The sequence below is a fragment of the Lytechinus pictus genome, chromosome 8 (genome assembly GCF_037042905.1).
Source record: "Lytechinus pictus isolate F3 Inbred chromosome 8, Lp3.0, whole genome shotgun sequence".
Taxonomy (NCBI): domain Eukaryota; kingdom Metazoa; phylum Echinodermata; class Echinoidea; order Temnopleuroida; family Toxopneustidae; genus Lytechinus; species Lytechinus pictus.
In genome coordinates, this window is record NC_087252.1 from 36,110,616 (window position 1) to 36,131,856 (window position 21,241).

The following is a 21,241-nucleotide window of genomic DNA, read 5'->3' on the forward strand; positions in this document are numbered from 1 at the left end:
GAATTGGTTACCTTGTATAAAGATGTCAAATAAATAAATAAAAAGTAAATAAATGGGACAAAACTGTTTTGGATTTAGACTACTTTGGAATAAAACTCAAATTTGCAATCAATTTTTACCAACTTTCCCATTTTTTTTCCATATGCAATATGGTGCATTTGATTCCCAGGTCTAGATACATATATTTAAATCAAAAACTCAATTTCGATCAAAAGTGGATTTAGCCCCTTTTGGAATCAAGCTCTTCATTAGTTCTGCATCGGTCAGGTATTAGAGTATTCACAGTTATTAATCTCTTTCCACAAGTCAGACATTGACAGTCCAGCTCCCTAACTTCTGATACGAATTTGGTACGTTTCAGTTGCTTCACCTTCCGGTTACGTGTCATATTATGAGGATCATTTAGTTCGTCTGCTTCGTCACGTGTTAGTTTTCGAAGCTCAGCAATCGACCAAGGTCGCCTGCGGCTTTTACTTCTGGTTCTGTGGTGTTGATGACACGCCGTTGCGCACCCGATAGTGGTTGCGCGTACAGTCAAGCATGATGCGCGCGAATTTGGATGAATGTGCGTTGGTGATTGGACGGTTAATTCCATTCCCTTCAAATGTCAAAATTACAGGACATGAATAAGCTTTAACAATGTAACTTTGTAAATAAATGCATAAATCCACATATTCTTCAAAGAATTTCAGACCATTTTTTTGGTGTACAGAGTAACACAATCTGATTAGATCACTTATTACATACATATTCCAAACACCAGACAAACTATTTTTAAATCTTCAGTATACAAATAATAAACATATGAAATAATTTAACATGTTTAAGCTCCTTTATTGAAAACGATTTTAGGTCACCATAAACTCACATTTGCGGATAAATAAAAAGAGAAAAAAACATACCACAAAACATCCTACCGTAATATAAATGTTAGATATGGCCATTATCTTTTACCGTCTACCCAAGTTTGTATGCAAGCCTAATTTCATTATTTTGTTTGAAGTTAATGATACAATATCAATGCATATCTTAGATCTGCAATTGTCTACACGATTTTTTTATTTGTTCTTAGATTTATTTTTTATTCTTCGTGCACATGAACAAAATGAGAAAAACTAGCATCCTGCTAATCGTAATTATCATGATATATGCATAAGAAATATATATTAAAAAAAAGAAGAAATAAAGTTACACATCAACCCCTACATAAATCAAATCGTCCAACAAGTCCTTTACATGACACAAGTGTTTTCTTTTCCCCTAGTAAACCTGAAATATAATCTTTCAAGCAACTAATAAAACCATTACATATTACTGCTTATTATTAGCGCAGTAATTTCATTCAGGAGTACTCCGTTTATAATCAAATACCCTTTTATTGGAGTGGGGACATCTCAATGAAATCAATTAGAAATTAGTAAGACTGGACCAACAACGAAAGTCCATAGTAAAACATTAATGGTGATTTAAAACAGCAGTTTGGTCCTGTGCAAACGACATATTGCATTTTTTTTCAGCTTCGAAACTGATGACAGAATAATAATAATAATATAGGGTATTTATATTGCGCACATATCCACCTTGTTAGGTGCTCAAGGCGCTCCTATATTACCCGGCTAAGCTAGGCGTTCATAGCGCACACAGCTTTTTAAGGAATTACTTCGTACCGGTACCCATTTACCTCACCTGGGTTGAGTGCAGCACATTGTGGATCAGTTTATTGCCGAAGGAAATTACGCCATGGCTGAGATTCGAACCCACGACCCTCTGTTTTAAAGTCCGAAGACTAATCCACTGGGCCACAACGCTCCGCAGAACTGCAGTCCCGGCTCACCAGTTTTCGACAAAGACCTCTTAGATGTTCTAGAAGTCATTCTGCGTCGCTTATTCAAAAATTTTCAATTATACAAGGGGTTAAGACGTTCATTAGTGAACTTCCGTTTTAAGATATCGATGGAGGACATATTCTGCGGGAATGTATACTGCCCGCTACGTACACAAATTCAAAAGTAGATTTATTTTCCAAACAATCTGAAAAAAGGGCAATGCTAGTGCCACAACCTCAAAACCTTAACCACATAGAGTATGCGCGTGCGTTGTAATTTTGGAAGGGGTATGTTTTAAGTACGTTTCTTCCGTCTACCATTAAGAAACAAAATAAAACTATTGATCGCTTTGTAAGGCCTATATGAATACGGTTATCATGGTTATGAAAAGGGCAGTGGCTACTTGCAACACGTTACACGAGGTTTTGATGCCACTCCCGGACGGTGGGGTCCCATCCGAACTGGGTGTAGTGCCGCCTCCAGTAGGCCCAGATTGAGGATCGATAGACGAGGCATCCGGAGTAGAAACGTCTGAAGGTACAGAAGTATCCGTATAAGACGCGTTGGAAATAAAACAAAAATATTATTTCAATGTCAATTTATCAAATTAAGTTTAATTATACAAGTCAGTTGAGGTAACACTCAAGGAATGAATTCGGCTCGACCTCATTACAAGGTCTGTTATAACTTAATGTTGCTTAATGCAACCACGAAGTTCAGAAGCAGAATTCATAACTGGTAATTGAGGATGCTATCTTTTATCGGGGCCTTTACCGAATTGAATAAACCGTTTTGAAATTACTGAATTGCAATACACAAGTTATCAAAGAGATGAGAGATATTAGAGATTTTTCGCAAAAGCTTTACATATGCTTTTTAGAACGTAGTTCACCTGTTGTCTGATAAATAAAAAAATGAAGCTTTGTGGAGGGTCGGTGAATCGAAACAGTAGTTTAGTTTCGACATATTTTTTTTTCCGCAAAGTCTGAAAGGCAGTTGTAACTGCTCTTCTTATTTAGCGACCCTCGACAAAGGCTTTAAGGGGAATCCAGCCTTGGTCACAACATGTATTCGAAATAAGAAAAAAAAAGTAAGAAAGAATGGTGAAAAATGGAAAGGAATCAGACAAGAAATTAGAAAGTCATGGCTGTTTAAAAATTGAGATCCATAAGACTTCGTAGATTTCAAATTGGCAACTGTGTGAGTGGATTATGACAAGAGACAAGGACAACTATCCCATAGGCCATGTACTTCATTATCAGGGATTTGTGTTTTTCTCTCAAGTGCCAAGTCCCTTTGGGCAGTAATCTAAGTATTACCCAGCAGGTATATTGTTTATGTCCTCATGAAAGAAGAATATAATTTAAAGTAAAAATATTGAAAAGAGACATTATAGCCATATTATGTATTGGAGTACATGGAGGAGTAGTCCCTGCCTTACATCACTATGACATCCCATATGTGCATAGTATGTACCAATTTTGCAACCTTTAAAAGTTCTTAGCTTTCTTATTGTTTGTCCAATACCGTTCAAACTTTCCCTTATCAAATTATCTGATTTTTTTTCTTTTCGTCTAAAACAATTTATGGGGGGGGGGGGGGTTGGATTCCCCTTTAATTGTAACTCAACTTGTATTTTCAATCCATTTGCTGCCTTGTAGGATTCATTCTGAGTCGGTGAGCGAAAGCCCACTAATATCCCGAGATGTACATATACTTACATTCCGACTAGTGGTTTTAAAGAAATCGTAAGAAGCGTATTTTGATTGGCAAAATCATTAAATTCATATCCAGAGTATTCGACCATTTTACAGCATTGTGTCATGTTCGTTGCCTTATGTTTTTGCAAGGTTCCTACATGGAACCTTGCAACCCAGCTCGTAGCCTAAGATCATAACACCAGTAACTGTTTACGACTCCCAAGACAAGTGTAGCATATGGTACGCGAGCTTTCTCTGCCTCAGCACCCCTCTGGAATAATTTGCTAATGAACTTCAGAATTATACCATCACTGGAGACCTTCAAATCTAAACTGGAATCTCATTTTTTCTAAGAGAATTAGTTATTGGCACTTTGACACTTAACCGGAATCTCTTATTCTTTCTTTTATTGTGCGCCACGGAATATTTCTAGATAAATGGCGCTATATAAATGCCTATTACTATTGTTATTAACATGGTCACAAACGCCAACCCCCCCCCCCCCCCCCCAGTTGTGATTGACTGGAAGAATGGGTCAGCATCTCTGCTTACCGTTTTTCAAATATTATGTTATTTTTTTCTTATTTAGTTGAGGAAAAAAAATCTGACCCAAAAATAGTAAGAAATTACAAGATATAACCGTCCCAAACGGTTAAAATCGGTCTTGTCATTTAAATAACACGCTTATTTTAGCCGATCGTTGCCAAAAAGCATACATGTAAATAGAGTGAGAGGTAATAATCATGTTTTCTAATGATAACAACAAATTTACTGACCATTATTCATGACTGTCACCGTGAAGTTACACACATCTGTGTTTCCTCTCGTATCAAAGGCTTGGTATGACATGCTGTAGTTCCCCTCTCTGAAATTACCTCCATTGGTTCCTGGTCCCAGAAATTCCAAGGTAGCACAGTTGGACCAAGCGTTCAAAGTAGGCTCACTCCATGAGACCTGCTGCGTGCTGTCTGTCGAGCTACTGCTGATGGGTACAGAGATGTCCATAGGGCAATCCACGATGGTAACAGGTTCGGTTTAATCAACTGTTGAAAAGTAGATGGACTAGATTTCAGGTTGAAATGGTATATTAAAAAGCATTTACAGCTACTACGCAGACGCTTTCTGAGACGCTGCGAATATATTGTCACAAGCTCTTCTTGACAAAGGTTTCAAAGAGTAATTTTCACGAATCGGTGAATGAAAAATAAGCAGTGTCGTCCTGGACTCTGGACAGTCGACGTCTTAACATTTTTTTGTCAGCTACGAATCTTAGGACGAACTGGTGTCCCGGTTCACGATTTTTCGACTATGACGTCTAAGTTGTTCAATTTTATTTGGCGGCCGTTTTCGATAAATTTGCTATGCTGCAGAATCCGACCCCTTCCGAATTCGAGAACTCCCTAATTATTTCTTGAGGAATGCACTCACTATTGAAAACTCACAAATACATGTACTCGCAAGCTTTATGAGTTAAAGTAACCGGCTATGTGATATGTCAGAGTCTCGTCTTACAAATAATTGCGATTGATTCGATCGACCCGGAATTTATGGAAATCCATATGATTGGCCAGTTTTCTACTCGAAATCATACATTGTCCTTTTGTAAACAAAGAAAACAATCAATGCATTAATGTACATCATATATAGAACACATTTTTAACAAGCATGCATTTTAGATGTTGACGTCGATGGATATCCATACGTGTGGTTGATTGGATCAATTATCGCCACACTTAAAAGACGACCCCAAGGTGTACGATCTAGCAAACCAGGGAGGTATTAGATCAGAGCGGTCGATGCAGTTTGAAGGCGGCGTCTCTCCGGGAATGGTATGACACACATTAAGTGGTCTAAAGCTGGCAATATTCAGCGTATATGGGGAAAAGGTGCGCTACCTCACGCTTTTCGATTTCTCCTTAAATGATAAGTCCATCTCAACCATTAGTTGGTTTGAACTAAAAGAGAAACATCCAACAAGCATAACACTGAAAATTTCATCAAAATCGGATGTAAAATAAGAAAGTAATGACAATTAACAAAAACAGTAATATGCATATCCTGGTCGGTATGCAAATAAGGAGACTGATGACGTCATCCACTCACTTATTTATTTTGTATTTCATTATATGAACTATAAAATATTCTAATTTTTCCTCATTGTAAATTGAAACAAATATTTCTTCCTCCCTGAACATGTGAAATTAGCTTTGTTTTAATACTACATGTATATGGTTTAGTATAGTTGGTACTTATTGTCGAATCTGTAAAAAAATGAAATATTGTATAATTCAAGCAATAAAAAAGCAAAATATATAGTTAGTGATGGACATCATTGACTGTCCCATTTGCATGTCACTGAGATGTGCATCGATTTTGTGAAAAATAAGCAAAACGTTAATGTCATAACTTTCTTATTTTTTAATCAAATTTGGATGCAATTTTTAGCGTTTTGCTGGTTGGATTTTTCTCTATTGGTCCAAATCATCATTTTTTTCTCTGGTGTGGACCTAACCTTTATAAAGACCCACTTTTATGTGAGTAACAAAGCTCCCGTTAGAAATATTAGTTTATGAATAAAACAATCAGCTTGCCAGTTTCTCGAAATATGTGATATAAAATAAAAAAAAACAAAGAACCGTCGTCAGGTTTGTCATCATGTTTATCATGCAGCTTGAATATAAGAATGTGCCATCCAATCAAGTTCAAGGCGCCCTCCCTGCGTCCAAGAAAAAAAACCGTATTATGTTCAGTGTTATTTTTGCCATCATAATCATTATTTGCCTCATTATTTGTAGTACATCAGTGAAACGATAAGTGTACTCCCCTTCTTTCAAATGGAGCCCATCTCAACGTTCACAATGTACGCATGACTGAGTACGAACAATGAACAATGATGGAAAGTGGTGTTACCAAAGTTCCTTGTCAGGAGCAAAGGCGAATTTTAGTTGGTTTGTATTGCTTTTACTGCCCTCTATTCGGAAAAAGGAAGTTCGTGGCTTAAATATCCATCATTTATTTCATCTTTCATACGAGACCTTGCGAAAAATATGATTGAACGCATGGTCGAGAAAAAGTAGCATGAAAATATTATTGATTTGTACCTAATGGACGGATCATCGAAAACCAATCAATTCAAATAAAACAGCAGAAAATGTGCTACACTGCTACTGGTGGGCCATTAGCGGTTAGTGAGATTGCCCTGAGTGTTATGTTTAAGTCTTTCTAACTTGTAAAAACATATCTTTAAATGATAAGACGAGGGGGGGGGGGTGTTTAACCCAATAAACAATAAACCTTCCTAGCTAAAAATGGCTTTCTATTCTACCTTGTCTGCACTTGTAAAAAGTGATGTGCCTTTTTTTTGCTTCACCCTGCCCCTTCACATGTCCTTCCGCCCATGTAAAAATCAGTGGTACATGCAATGATTGAGAGAAGTTTGAGATACAAGTTATCAAAATCATTACCGTTGTAATATTGAAAACTCCAGCCCGCGACGATAAAAAAGCCTCCCTCCATCTAGACTGGTCAATATGTGGTTTGACCCGGAACAAATTGCAACAAATGATTTTTTCAACGGTTTTTTGTAGTATTTGACCTCAGGAATAACATACTAAAAATCTACCAAAAATCCGCATATGGGAAAGTAGTTAATTTTAAGATGGCGTCCAAGATGGCCGCCAGTCACTGAAAATGGATATAACTCACTCATTATCCACCCTAGAATCATATTTGGGTTCATATTCCATGGCCCAGTGGATAAACGAATTTATTGATACAAGAGTGAATATTAGCACTCCTGGGTACCAGGAAAATCCAAGATGGCGCCCAAAATGGCTGCAGGAGGCTAAAAATCCATAATTCATCTATTACTTACTTAAGTGGCTTTAATTTGGTTTTTATTCAATGGTTTCGATGGTGAAGAAATATCGGGACAAGTTACAAAGACAGCCAGTGGTCTGGTGTGTCCAAAAATTCAAGATGGCTTCCAAAAATTGGGTTTAAAATGGCTGTTAATACTTAAAATGGACATAGCTCATATAATATTCACCCGGAAGATATGATTTTGGTGTCTAGACCATGGTTTCAATTGTCAAATAGTATATTGCGACAAGTTACAGGGACAGTCAGTGGTCCAGTATGTTAAAAAAATCTAAGATGGCTTCCAAAAAATGGAGTAGAAAACTGTTGTTTCTACTAAAAAAAAACATAGTTTGTTCAATATCCGGGAATATGATTTTTGTGCCTATACCGTGGTTAAATGAGTCAAATAATAAATTGGGATACATGTAAGTTACAAGGACGATGGGTTGTCAAGTAAGTCCACAATGGCTTAAAAGATAGTATAAATTAGCCGCTGGTATTTACAAATGGACATAACTCATGTAATATCCGTCAAGGGTATGTGATTTTTGATGTCTTTACCATGGTTTTAAAAGTCAGAAAATTAGTTACAAGGACAGTCAGTGGGCCAGTACGTCGAAATTCCACAATGGCTTCAAAAAAATCGGAGTCTAAAATTACTGCTGGTACTTTGAAAATTGACATAGTTCATTTAAAATCCACCAAGGAGATATGATTTCGGTGTTCACACTATGGTTTCATGGTTGAAATAATACGTTTGGACTGGTTAATGATTTTGCAGTTGTCCAGTTTGCCTAAAAATCCAAGAGGGTTTTCAAAAAAGGCATCTAGAATTACTCGTATCACTCAATAATGGTCAGAGTTCTACAATATCTATTTGTAAAAATTAATTTTGGTGTCTAAATTTTGGTATGAAGGGCCAAATAATACATTCGAAAGAAACAAGGATGGTAAGTATTCCATGTTGTCAAAAACAACAATCCATGGCGAATTCTAAAATTTCATCAAAATGGGTGCTGTTGCCAACTCATGAAACAATATGATAATTTATCCCTATGCATTTAAGTGTAGGCACCAAGATTATTTCTCACAGGTGGATATTGTATGAACTATATCAATTTTTAAGTAACAGCAGTCACTTAAAAACTTTTTTTTTAAAGCCAACTTGGATTTTAAGGCAAAATGGATAACTGCATATCCTGGTAACCAGTCCCAAAGTATTTTTGACCCTTGAAACCCTAGTTTAGACACCAAAATGATATCCCCAATGTGTATTTGTAATGTTCTGCATCAACTTTTAAGTACAACAGTCATTTAAGACCCCCATTTTTTAAGCCATCTTCAATTTTCGAACATACCTGGCACCCGACTGTCCTTTCAACTTAACCCAATGTATTATTTGACCCTTTAAACTCTAGTGTAGCCAGTAAAATTGTACCTCCGAGGTGTATTTCTTATAAACTATGTATAATTTTAAGTAACAGCAGTCAATTTACACCCCATTTTTTAAGTCATCTTGGATTCTTTAACATACATGTACAAACAACTGACTGGTCTTGTAACTTACCCTAGTGTATTACTTAACCCTTTACACCATGGTTTAGACACCAAACTTATATTCCCAAGACATGTATTGAACAGACTGTTTCCTTTTATAAGTAACATCAGACATTTTTCTACTCCATTTTTGGAAGCCATCGTGGAATTTTGGACAAACTGACTTTCATTGTAACTTGTCCTAATATATAATTTGACCCTAGTTTAGACACTGAAATCAAATCTCACAGGCGGATACAAAATGAGCATTGCCCCTTTTAAGTATCAGCAGCCATTTTAGAATCAATTTTTGGAAGCCATATTGGATTTTTAGTCATACCAGACCACTGACCATCCTTAAAACTTGTCCTAATGTAATATTTTGACCCTTGAAACCAGTGGTTTAGACATTAAAGTCACATCTCCCAGGCCAAAATAAAATGAGTTATGTCTGCTTTAAGTAAACGCAGCCATTTAAGAAACAATTTTTGGAACACATCGCAGATTTTTGCACATACCAGACCACTGACTTTCCTTGTAACTTGTCCCAATGTATTATTTGACCCAGTAAACCATGGCATGGACACAAAAATCATGTTTCTTGATAATGAAGAAACTATGTCGGGTTCTTTTAAAGTAGTAACAGCAATTTTAGACTTCATTTTTGGAAGCCATTTTGTTTTTTATAAACATGCTGGACCACTGATTGTCCTTAACTGCAGATGAAAATTCGGTAGCACCAGTTTTCCATTATTCTAACTTGGCCAGGCGTGCATTGTGAACTTCGAGATGGGTCCGAAATGAAAGAAAAGATATATATCTATCCATTCATGTACATTAATGTAGGAAAACAGTGATAGGAAAAAAATACATTGAATTACGGTTCCCCTTCTCGTTGGACCATAGACCAACATGCTGGGACGCAATGATCACCAACAAAAAATGTAGACGTACATGCAGCCTCATACCTGACATATACCGTCTTTACATGTAATCGGCTTTTGGTTCAGAACCAAAAGCCGATGCTTTCTGTTTACACGTAATAATAAAATCCGATTCTGCATCGGCTCGCGGTTCTGGGGAGTGTTCCATCAACATTTTCATCCGACAAGTTGTCAGATCTGACATCTTTCTCTGATGTTGATTGGCTGAGAGGTACTGTTACTATGGTAACTGTCGGATAAAATGGGACTTGTCGGATAAAACGTCCGACAAGTCCTTTCACGAAACGCCCCCCTGAACCTAGAACCGAGAGCCGATTCAAGTTAATCGCGTTTACACGCTATGAAAAAGCCGATGCTGCATCGGCTCGCGGTTCAGAACCGCTAGCCGATGCAAAAGCCGATCACATGTAAACAGCGTATCAAAGGCCCAAGTCACGATGAACTATCCCCCCCCCCCCTGAGCTGAATACAAATAAAAGAAATTAACATGGGTCTTACTGCCAGTGATCCGAATAGATTGAGGACTGAACGTATGCTTGACACCAGTCTTTAGAGACACAGTGATGTTGTCATGGATTTTGACGGATTTAGACATTGTGTCGTATTCCACCAGCTTATTTCGTATTAAGAAAAGCGTGCTTCCATACTTTTCCATGTCCGTCCTTACTTCACCTTCCTCAAAAGGCAGATTCCCTATCATGGTCCGATTCCCACTGTTGAGTGTATCCGTATAACCTAAGATAGTCGAATTGTACATATAGTACAAACGGGCTAGTGAGAGAAATGGGGAAAAAACGTAGGAAGTTTAAAATTGGATATCAATATTGAATTATCACGAATATTTTTTCGGGGCATGGTTTGTTTGTTTTGGTCGCATCATACTCAATATATCCATGAAATCCAACAGCAACCATTCAAAAGCCGTTATGACGACAAAATAAAAAGCGGAAATGTCCCATAGAACAAATATAGGATTTGAAAAGTTAGTTTCATACATAATGTATATAGATCCTGGAGTTTAAAATAGTATACAATTATCTCTAGCAATCTTTCGTTTTGGTAATGTTTCTTGTCACAAAAATATATGAGAAATCAAAGGGGTAACGGATGTTTTTGAAGGCTCCTAGAAAGGCATTAAGACCAGTGACCATAATTTTTCAAATTATTATCAAATTGTAGATTCTAAAAAAAGCTTAACAAAAGAAAAAGATATATCACAGAGTCAACACTGTTTCTACACGGAATTGTCTCCAAGAGCATACACAGGTCATATTTATTTACTCTTTACGCCATTTTGCTGTTATTATTGGATATGTATTGTCAATTATCATTTATTTTATACATTGCATTTGTATTTGTTAATTCGTTGATAACCAGCGAGCACCAAATGTCCATTCAATTGGACAATAAATTCACAATTAAATTCAATTGTCTAGCTATTTTTTGGTTTTATTGTTATTTTAGAAGTCTTTAAATGCATATTTAACCAACCCGTATACTACGTTCAGATTTGATATTTCAAAGGGCATGTGTTTATTAATAATAATAATAGCTGGATTAATAAAGCGCTTATTTTGCTTGAAGATACAAAGCGCTGGTATTATTACCCCGGCTTTAGCTCGAGCTACCATCACCGTCGCTCAGTGCATGCAAGAAATTACTCCTGCCGGGTACCCATTCACCTCACCTGGGTCGAGTGCAGCACAGTGTGGATAAATTTCTTGCTGAAGGAAAACACGCCATGGCTAGGATTCGAACTCACGACCCTCTGTTTCAAAGGCGAGAGTCAGAACCACTAGACCAGGACACCCCCACCGTTTAGACGTCTACCCTGTCTTACTGTGGAAGAGCCGTGGTGTAGTGGTTCTGACTCTCGCCTTGTAAACAGAGGGTCGTGTGTTCGAATCCCACCGCGGTCTAGCGTCCTTTGGCAAGGCGTTAATCTACACTTTGCCACTCTCGACCCAGGTGCTAAATGGGTACCCGGAAGGATGCGAAAGATATTGTATGTTTGATTTGCCAGCGCCATAATGAGGCTGCGATGAATGCAAGGAATGCTCCCCAGGGAGTGGAAAATGTGCACTTTTCGTGCGGGATTGAACTGAATCCAATGACCGGGGTAATAATATGCTGTAACGCGCTTTGAGCCATTCTGGGAAGAGCGCTTTATAAAAATTGGCTATTATCATTATTATTATTATAACTATCTTACAAAAAATTCAAACTTTGAATAATTCCACTAAATTAAACCTTAGTAGGCACAGAGGCTATAAAATAGAATAATATCTTACAGTTACCATTAGGATCGCCAGTTGTGCCAACATGTAATAGGCACTTCTCAAATACCGACGCCTGTGCATAGATGGGGTAGACTGACAATGCTGTGCTGGTCATTAAGTCGAAGATAGTCAACTTCTGAGTAAGAGGAGTAGTGTAGACAAGAAACCTTGGAAACAAAATAAATGTGCATTTGGCTTAGATCATCAGGACAATTAGTTTGACTGAGAAGAGGGAGGATGCTACAAATTTATCATAACTCGAAAGCGATTTTAAGTTTTATTTCAACGGAGCTAAATACGCCTGTTTGCGTTTTTTTCTGTAAATCGAGGCTTTTTACTTTACCACGTTCTCTATGTACATTGTTTTATTCTGATAAACAGTGCGTATCAAGAAAAAAGTTTACACTTCGAAAAAAATCCTGTAAAAATTATATTTCTAATATCCTGAAGATTTTTCCACATTTTAACATTGGTACAGATATAACCGCTTGAGTGAGCACCACTTACTTTTGAAAAGTTAGTGAAAAATGATTTGCGCAGAACTTGGAAATAGTTATATGAATAAAAGTAAACATTAATCATGAAGAACACGTGGAATTTAGCTAGTAAAATTGATTTGAAGATATCTTTTACCTTTTATAAATTGTTTCCTTGCCCAAAACAATTCGAAGAGTACATTGCGCCCCACCCCACTCACCCACACACCGAGGCCATCGTGACGATATTTGATTTACACTGAGCTGTGATTTACCTGAGCTGATTTTTATTTTGTTAATCATTGTCAAGCTTAGGAACAGTGTGGAGGAACAAGTATTAAATGAAAAATGAAATGTAAACCCACTTTAAATTATTAAAATCTGAGTGAAAAAAAAAATGCTGGAGATGTCTGATATAAACTTTTGTTCAGATTCAGTTATGTCCTCAGATCCAGCTGGCCCAACAGGGGTAAAGGTTGTGCTTACTAAGTGTTGAAATTTCAATTTGGGTCGCAAAATTGTTACAAAATACTTGAATGTATCCGTTTTGTCTAATACTAAAAGTGCAAGCGAAATGTATGAGATATGTTTCGCAAGGTAAGTTTGATTTCGCCCTTTCCCCTTGACACAGCGTGAAAACGAGCATTTCTGCGCAAACAGATTTCTGCGAGCATTAAAAAAATGGACAGTGCTCCCTCAAGTAGAACATTTTGTCAAAACTTTTACTTTCATTGGATAGATGAGACCAAAATCCAAAGATTATATATGAAAAAAATTACCCACAAGTTGTATATTTTTTTAATTCCCAGGGCTTTTTCAAAGTGTATTTTTTATACGCACTGTATAATGATACTGCTATTATCATAGCTTAATTAACTCACATCTTTTTTTTATTCAGCATTCAATAACAATTTTTGAATAAACAAAACAAAATGACTTTCAATAGATTTAGTTTCTTTGGGAGTAGAACCTTAGTCGAATGGTCATGTTTTGCCAATTTAAAAGAGCTTACTATTTGATTTGACCACGAGACTCATGGATATGGCTGCCAGAGTACAATTTACATCTCTTTTTGTGTTTATCCATCGAAAATGTAACGAGAAAATGACATTTCTTCATTGTTTCTAAGAATGGTGACTTTTCCATGTTTTATTCCGAAAAGAATTAAATCCATAAAATATTCATAAACATATAGAAATTATGTTATTTTCATCACGATGTGCAGAGATGAAGTGAAATTGTATCTACAACAGGTAAAGTAGAAAAAATAAGGAATTTGAAATCACTGTAGAGTTGATTTAGCTTCTTTTGAAATAAAACTCTAAATTTGCTCCTTTTATATTGAATTTTACTAACTTTTCCAAAATTGTTTAAAAATGCAATATGGTGCATTTCAATTTAAACGAATAAATACACGGACAAATATGTCCAAAATAGGAAGCACACACAATTGAACACGAAAATAAACCAACGAGGGAATTAAACATATATAAAGAAAATAAATATAAAGAAATGTACACTATTGTGGCGGAGCAAAGAGAAGACAAAATTAGTCTTAAAATCAGGCACCCAACATAAAGTGGACCATAAGTGCAATCAAAAGAGATATTTATAACAAAGTAAATTATATTAACATTAAATGTGGCTCTCATTCAAAACTTCAAAAAACAGATATTATAAAAAAAAAACTCAACACGGTCATAAATGTATCATAATTACATATTACAAAGAATATGAATATGCCGGTCTTTCATAGTGTTTTTTGTGTGGATTTTTTTTTCGGGGAGGGGGTACATGTTGCATACGATCTCCTATATAGTCGCAGGTAAAAGGACCCAATATGCGTTTCATAGAGCCCTTCATGTGGTAAATATATTCCCCAAATGTTCACGGATATTGATTTCGAGCTTAAAGCTAAATGAACGTAGTTGCAGTAAAACACTGATTTCGTGAGAAAGTCTGTAAAACCAAAGTACAGTATTGATATATCATCGTGGATCTAGATCTGGTACAGTTACATAAACTGAACTGTGTGAAATCATAATATCTAGCTAAAAAACGGTTACACTGAAGATCGCCAACACAGATAGGCACACGTGGGACAGTGTATTATTATTGGTGGAATAAAGACCCGACGGAAGTTACCGAATCCGCGCTTATTTTGCTTATTTCTCAGCAATTACACAATTTCTTCCAGAATCCTTTGGCACATATTTTTTATTCATACAAACAGACACTTTGGTGATCTTTATATTAAATTCTGTAAAAAGTCATTTTGAGATCGTTCCCACAACTGGAATTTATATTTAAGAAAGCATGGCAGTCCTTGTAGGCCGCGGGCCGAACGATCAAAAGTGCTTTAGTTTTTAACTTTTGCTTCAGTTGACCTTGAGGTATTTTTGATATATTGAAAAAAAAATAAAAAATACATTGATTAGGAAATGGCTTGTTCCCGCAGTAAACCAACTGCAGTTAGTGAAATATGTAATTTAGAACTCCGGTTTCATCATGCTGCCTAGTTCTTGTACGAGCTGCACATTTAGACATGGGCACTGCAATTGCACAGCGGGGAAATGTGAGCGCTACAGTCGAAGTTCGAGTCGATTTGGTCAGTGATAAACAGTATTATAATTTCTACTATCAGTATATCGTATCCCTGGAAATCTCTATGGATGTCAATCACCTACCTTTAGTTGTAAATCATCGCAATATATGAATATTCTATAATAACATCCTCAAATTTACAAAAACAGTCGAGAAAACTGTAGCTTCGCGTGTCGGACTGAAACTGGATACTCAAGCAGAAAAAATTGCGTTGCCAATTTAGCTGTATACACATATTGTTAGTAGTGCGCTGTGCTGCGAGTCTGTATTATGCATTATGATGAAAATATGTATTTATAAACTGTTTTAATCACATGGACCTATTCATGGAGGATTATTCTATTGTTACTGGGGGTGCTGAGCATTGTCACAGCACCCCCATAACAATAGATAATCCTCCGTGGATAGGTCCATGTTTAATCTCAACAAACACTTGAAAACGGACATACTAGTCTTTGTAGAATTCTAGTATGATAGCATAACATTTCGCCGTGGACTTATTTTAAGAAATGATAGCAATTCCTTTTCCAAGTCACAAGATATATTCCATTAAAGAAGAAGGCATATTGTCCTTTTTATATAAATGCATTTGTCTAGTCCTGTCTTTTGAAGAGAGATTGAGAAATGAGAGATTATATAGTGGAAAGCGAAATAGAGACAAAGAAAAATGGAAAGATAAATGTCCCTAAAATTATTCCAGGATGAAAGGGCTGGGTCATATATTTCAGTTAACTAAATGATGGTGAAACAATTTTAAAATCATCATGATTATCGTGATGACAATACAATGACAATACCAGACAATTTGTAGCACTGGCGTACCTAGGATTTTCCAGAAGAGGGGCAAATTTTTTGGAGGAAATTTCGTCCGCGAAAAAAATTGACAGACAAGCAAAAAAAAAAAAAAAAAAATAGGTCTTCAACCTAAAAAAAGATTTCTAACCAGAACAAAATTTGACGAGCCAAAAAAAAGTTTTCAGGTTCAAAAGAGGAAAAGAGGGGGTCCACGTCTGTTTTTATTGCATTTTTACATTACAAATTATTAATTTGGCTTCTCAAAAGGGGGGGGGGGCACGTGCCCTGTATCAGTTGTGACTCGTCAGGGGGGGGAGGGATACGTCCCCTGCATGAGTTGTGACTTGACAGGGGGGCAGTCTGCCCCCCTTAGGTACGCTAGTGATTTGTAGGCTTCTTTGAGACAGACCCTCAGCATTTTCTAGAGTGTTTTCTCTTTCTTCCCCCTGTGCACCTTAACAATGCCAGTAAAATGACCCAGCTCCACACACTTATTTTATACTTCATCCGCAATCTTCACACAACCCGCCAAAACCTCCTCATCATTTTTTCAAGCTCTAACAACCCTTAGGAAGTGTCTGCATTCTTTCAACTGATACAAGCGATCTCCGACTATAACGGAGGAAGGATACAAGAGAGATGATCATAATGATAATAGTGATGAAATTTATTTATAAGTGAGCACATAATCAAGGTGGAATTGGTGCTTTAGAAATACTATATTGTTATTATTATTATACATTGTGATAATACGGCATATAGGCCTGTCCAACTAATTACCAATACAACTCTTTTGCATGTCTTCCCTCCCTCTCTCTCTTTCTTCTTGTAATTTTCTCCGTAAAAAAAAAACACTTTGTAGTTCATATCTACACCTCATACAAATTCCTTCTCCCTCTTCCCATTCCCTCTCTATTCTTCCCTCCTCTTCTCAAAGAAGCAAGCATTTTCATTATCATTATTTTGTTGTCTGACAATAATATCCATCAGTACCGTCAGATAAAGAACACTTTGTCAGGAGAAACATAAGTCTTCATCCATCCACCTTCCCCTGGTTTTCATTATGAATAAAATTTGAAAATTTATGTTCACAAAATAATAAGAGGCACACGTTTTATATTCATCAGATTCTTAAAATATTCATTTATTTTCCTTTTTTTGTACAAATCATATTTTGCAATGGAAATTAATACATTAGTAACATGGTTTTGTTATTAGGAAAACTGAATCTTCCATTGAACTTTACCAAAATTAATATTATGCATTTACATTTTATTTCTCCCTCGTTCTCCGTCCCTATTTTTCTTTAGTATAATCTCTTTTCTCTCTCTCCTCTCAACCCCTCAATTTCTCTCTCTCTCTCTATCTTTAACTACACACAGACACAGAAACACAAAGATCGAAAGGCAGTGCCAGAAAAAATGCATTCATAAAAGGACAAAATCTGCCTTCTTAAATCATGTTAATGGAATCTATACATCTTGTCACTTTGGAAAAGGATCCCAGGCGAAATATTATGCACTTCTACCAGAATTCCATCAAGACTAGTCTACACTTTCATTTTCAAGTGTATGTTGTGAATAAGATAGTTTATAAATACACATTTTCACCATATTAACGCAGTTTGATTAACAAACGGCGCACTACGTACGATCCGTGTATACAGCTAAATTGGCAACGCACAATTTTCAGTCCGACCCGTGAGTCTACATTTTTTGTACGGTTTCGATAAATTTGAGGATATTATTATGGAATGGAATGGGTACCCGGCAGGAGTAATTCCCTGCATGCACTGAGCGCCGGTGATGGTAGCTCGAACTAAAGCCGGGGTAATAATAGCAGCGCTTTGTATCCTCAGGCAAAAAGCGCTTTATAAATCCAGCTATTATTATTATCATTATTATTATATTCATATAGTGCGATGATTTGTAACTAAAGGTAGGTTGTTGACATCTAAACAGATTTTCAAAGATACTTTACATTGAGTCTATAAATAATAATAAGGCTAGGTCCTGACCGATTTTGACTCAAAGTTCGGATGTCGAGCGCGCATTTATCAGCTGTGCTAAAGCAGTGCGTATGGCTAAATGTGGCTTGTACAATTGCTAGGTAGCATGATGAAACCGGAGTTCCGAATTACATATTTCACTAAATGCAGCGATATGACTGCGGGAACAAACAATTTCCCAATCAATGTATTTTTCTCCCTTTTCAACGTATAATAAACCCCCTCAAGCTCCAACTGAAACGTTTTGACACGATAAACGCCCTCGGCCAACGGCCTATTGGCAAAGTTGCTCGTAACAGCTTTATGAAACGCCAGGTCCTGGCAAATAACTTACCTATCGATGGTTTCAACTGTAATAAAATCTGCATTGGGGACAGTCAGTAATGTCTCGACGTTTAGCACACTAGCGTTCGTATCGATATAAAATATGGTAGGCACTTTGGAAAGCGTGTAGAAAAGATTGGTTCCTCCCAATTGAAGAGATAAAGAATGTGGCCCTGAAATGAAAGTCAAAAGTATAGAACGTTATTTGTAATTGCACGTCACGCTAATTGAAACACGCATGCTAATTATATTTAGACGAAATTGTTCATTTGAAAAGCTGGTTCGACAGGCGCCTGGAGCGGAGGGGCAAGGGGACTTTTAGCGGCAGCCTCCCCCTTCTTTGATTGAATCCCAGCCATGGCGTAGTTTCCGTCAGCAAGAATTTTTTTCTACATTTTGCTGCACTCAACCCAGGTGAGGTGATTAATTCATTGAATGCATGAGCACTGAAAGGCAGCTCGAACTAAAGCCGGGGTAATAATAATAAAAAAATCGCGCCTCGGAATAGAATACTTCTAGATAGATGGCACTATGTAAATGCCTATTATCATTATTATCAATCATGAGTTTGTTTAATGTTTTTCTATAATAAGCCAGTTCGGAGTTCCATTCTATCAGAAGAAGGTCATTTGAACTCTAATGGCATAGGTGTTTAATATTCGAATCGATAAGCACCAACTCTGATGACTTGATAATTCATATATTCCTCTTTGTATGAAAAGTTTAGTTGCAAACATGGCAAAAGGGGTAAGGTCCACTTTGGACCATTCCGAGAAAAACCATCTTTTTTTATTCTCACTTATTGCAATATTCTTTTGAGAAACTAAATTGTCATGATGTACTACCTTATCATGTGAACATAAAATTGGGTATAAAGAGATCTACATGTCTTCAATTTTTTCTATATATTTTTGAAAATATCATAAATGTGGACCTAACCCATTTTTAAAGTAAACTGAAATGAATCCAATCTCTTTTAATTAAAAAAATATTTTTCTTTGCCACTTTCATTCACGTTTTCATTTGAATTTCATATTTTCTTTCGTATCATCAGAGTGACTAAAAATTTAGAGGGTTAGAGACAGAAAACAATACAATTTACTATGGACCTAACCCCTTTTGATAAATGAGTTCTTCAGAAGAATTTTGTTGCAAAAGGGGTTAGGCCCACTCCAAGATTTTTTTTTTTAATTCTCCCATATTGCAAAATTCTTATGCGAAACTGAATTTTCATGATACCCTTCCATGAGAAAATGAAATAGGGTATAGAATAAATCTACCTGTCTTCATGTTTTCTATGATATTCTTTTCCAAAAAAAATCAGTGTTGACCTAACCCCTTTTGCAACTAAACTGAAATGGACCTACTCCTTTTGAAAAAACAGTAGTTTTTCTTTGCGATTTTAGATCACTTTTTCAACTTTTCGTTGGTATCATCTTTATAGAGCTACTAAAAATCTATACATTGAGACATAAAAATTAAGTTTGATGAAAAATGGACCTCTTCATATGTGCTATCCTTAGATCTTCTGGAAAGCAGCAGTGTGTTCATTAACGGCCGGCCAAGTACATAGTAATGGCAACGTGCTAATGTATTCAAAGTAAAAATGCAACAAAGACATGTGCTTTGAACAAGCGTTCATTGATATGCTATTCTAGTCACTTTTTCTATGACGTTTGTGCATCCTGCTATGTCGGGCTATATTAAGTAACATCTTGCGTTGAAATTTATATATCCTAATGAAAGAAGGTAAGGTCCATTCAAGATTCAAGAGGTTTATTTTCTTTTCCATGACAAATATAAATCAAATACAGATAAAATCAAAGTATGAGTACAAGATAAATTTTACCTCAGCATAATTATATAATAAAAACTTGTATAAAATTGTATTAAGCGTGTATGGAAATGAGGGAATCCATTAAAAAGCATTGCTTGTAGAGTGTGGATCCCCTATAGCGAGTTGAAGAAATAATTTATATTAAGCAATTGAGAAAAATTGATGAAATTTGGAAATTCATTCGATTGTATAAATGTACAAATATACAACATTATAAAATGGGAAAGTAAAATGGGATAAATAGGAAAAATAGTTTAAAGAAAAAAAGAAATGATATCCATTGTACAAACTTGCCCATGATGTAACTCCGAGCTGGTCAAAAGTGTTATCATCTGAATGTCAATATTTTACTTGGACTCTCTTTTTACGGACACAAAGTAACTAAAATGTATTCCTGAAAATATTTACCTGGTCAGATACTTTTTGACAGTATAAGTGGAATCTGCTTATCAGTTTGAATGATGGGTGACTCGGCATGTGCGACATTTGGGTCAAATGCACCAGTACATTAGGCCTTTCTTTGTAACCTGTTTGACCCACCTCTCACTAATTCTCTTGTTATTCATCTCTTCATCATACCCTCTATCACTGTTTTGTTCCAGATCCTGTTAGATGTTGCCTGCCTCATTATCTTAATACCTCTTGGCTTGAGGTCTTTTACTGGCCTTACTTACACTAACTTCCCTTTGTGTCTGCCTACTCCTTTTCTTTCATCCCCTTCACTAACCTGATTGGTCTTCTCTACTCACTAATGGCCCTTTTGTCTCCTTGTTTCTAGTGTTGCTGTAGCTTGTCTGTGGTCTATATTATGGTTGTTCCACTTTATATGTTTGTCATTTTGCCTCCGACGAAGATTATGCTAGGATCGAAAGCTTATGCCCCTTTTGACTCTCTAATTTACTCCAATTAGCTCTCTCTTATTAGATAAGCAGTTTTCAGAAGCTTCCTTTTGCCATAAAAAAGTATTGACAACAATTGCTTCAAGCACAAGCAATAGCTAGCCAAGCAAAAGATCATGCTTCAGCGATTGTTTTACTGTATATGCATAACC

At 36.3% G+C, this 21,241-nt stretch overlaps 1 protein-coding gene across 1 annotated transcript; it reads right to left on the reverse strand.

The window, feature by feature from the left end:
• Positions 1 to 811: 811 nt before the first annotated feature.
• On the reverse strand, positions 812 to 18,520 carry LOC135154930 (uncharacterized). The gene is made up of 5 exons (XM_064103172.1): positions 18,364 to 18,520; positions 12,159 to 12,313; positions 10,366 to 10,638; positions 4,303 to 4,569; positions 812 to 2,357 (listed from the first exon to the last, which is right to left on the reverse strand). The coding sequence occupies exons 2-4, from the start codon at positions 12,259 to 12,261 to the stop codon at positions 4,562 to 4,564; spliced, it is 384 nt and encodes a 127-aa protein (XP_063959242.1). The 5' UTR covers positions 12,262 to 12,313; positions 18,364 to 18,520; the 3' UTR covers positions 812 to 2,357; positions 4,303 to 4,561.
• Positions 18,521 to 21,241: the final 2,721 nt, after the last annotated feature.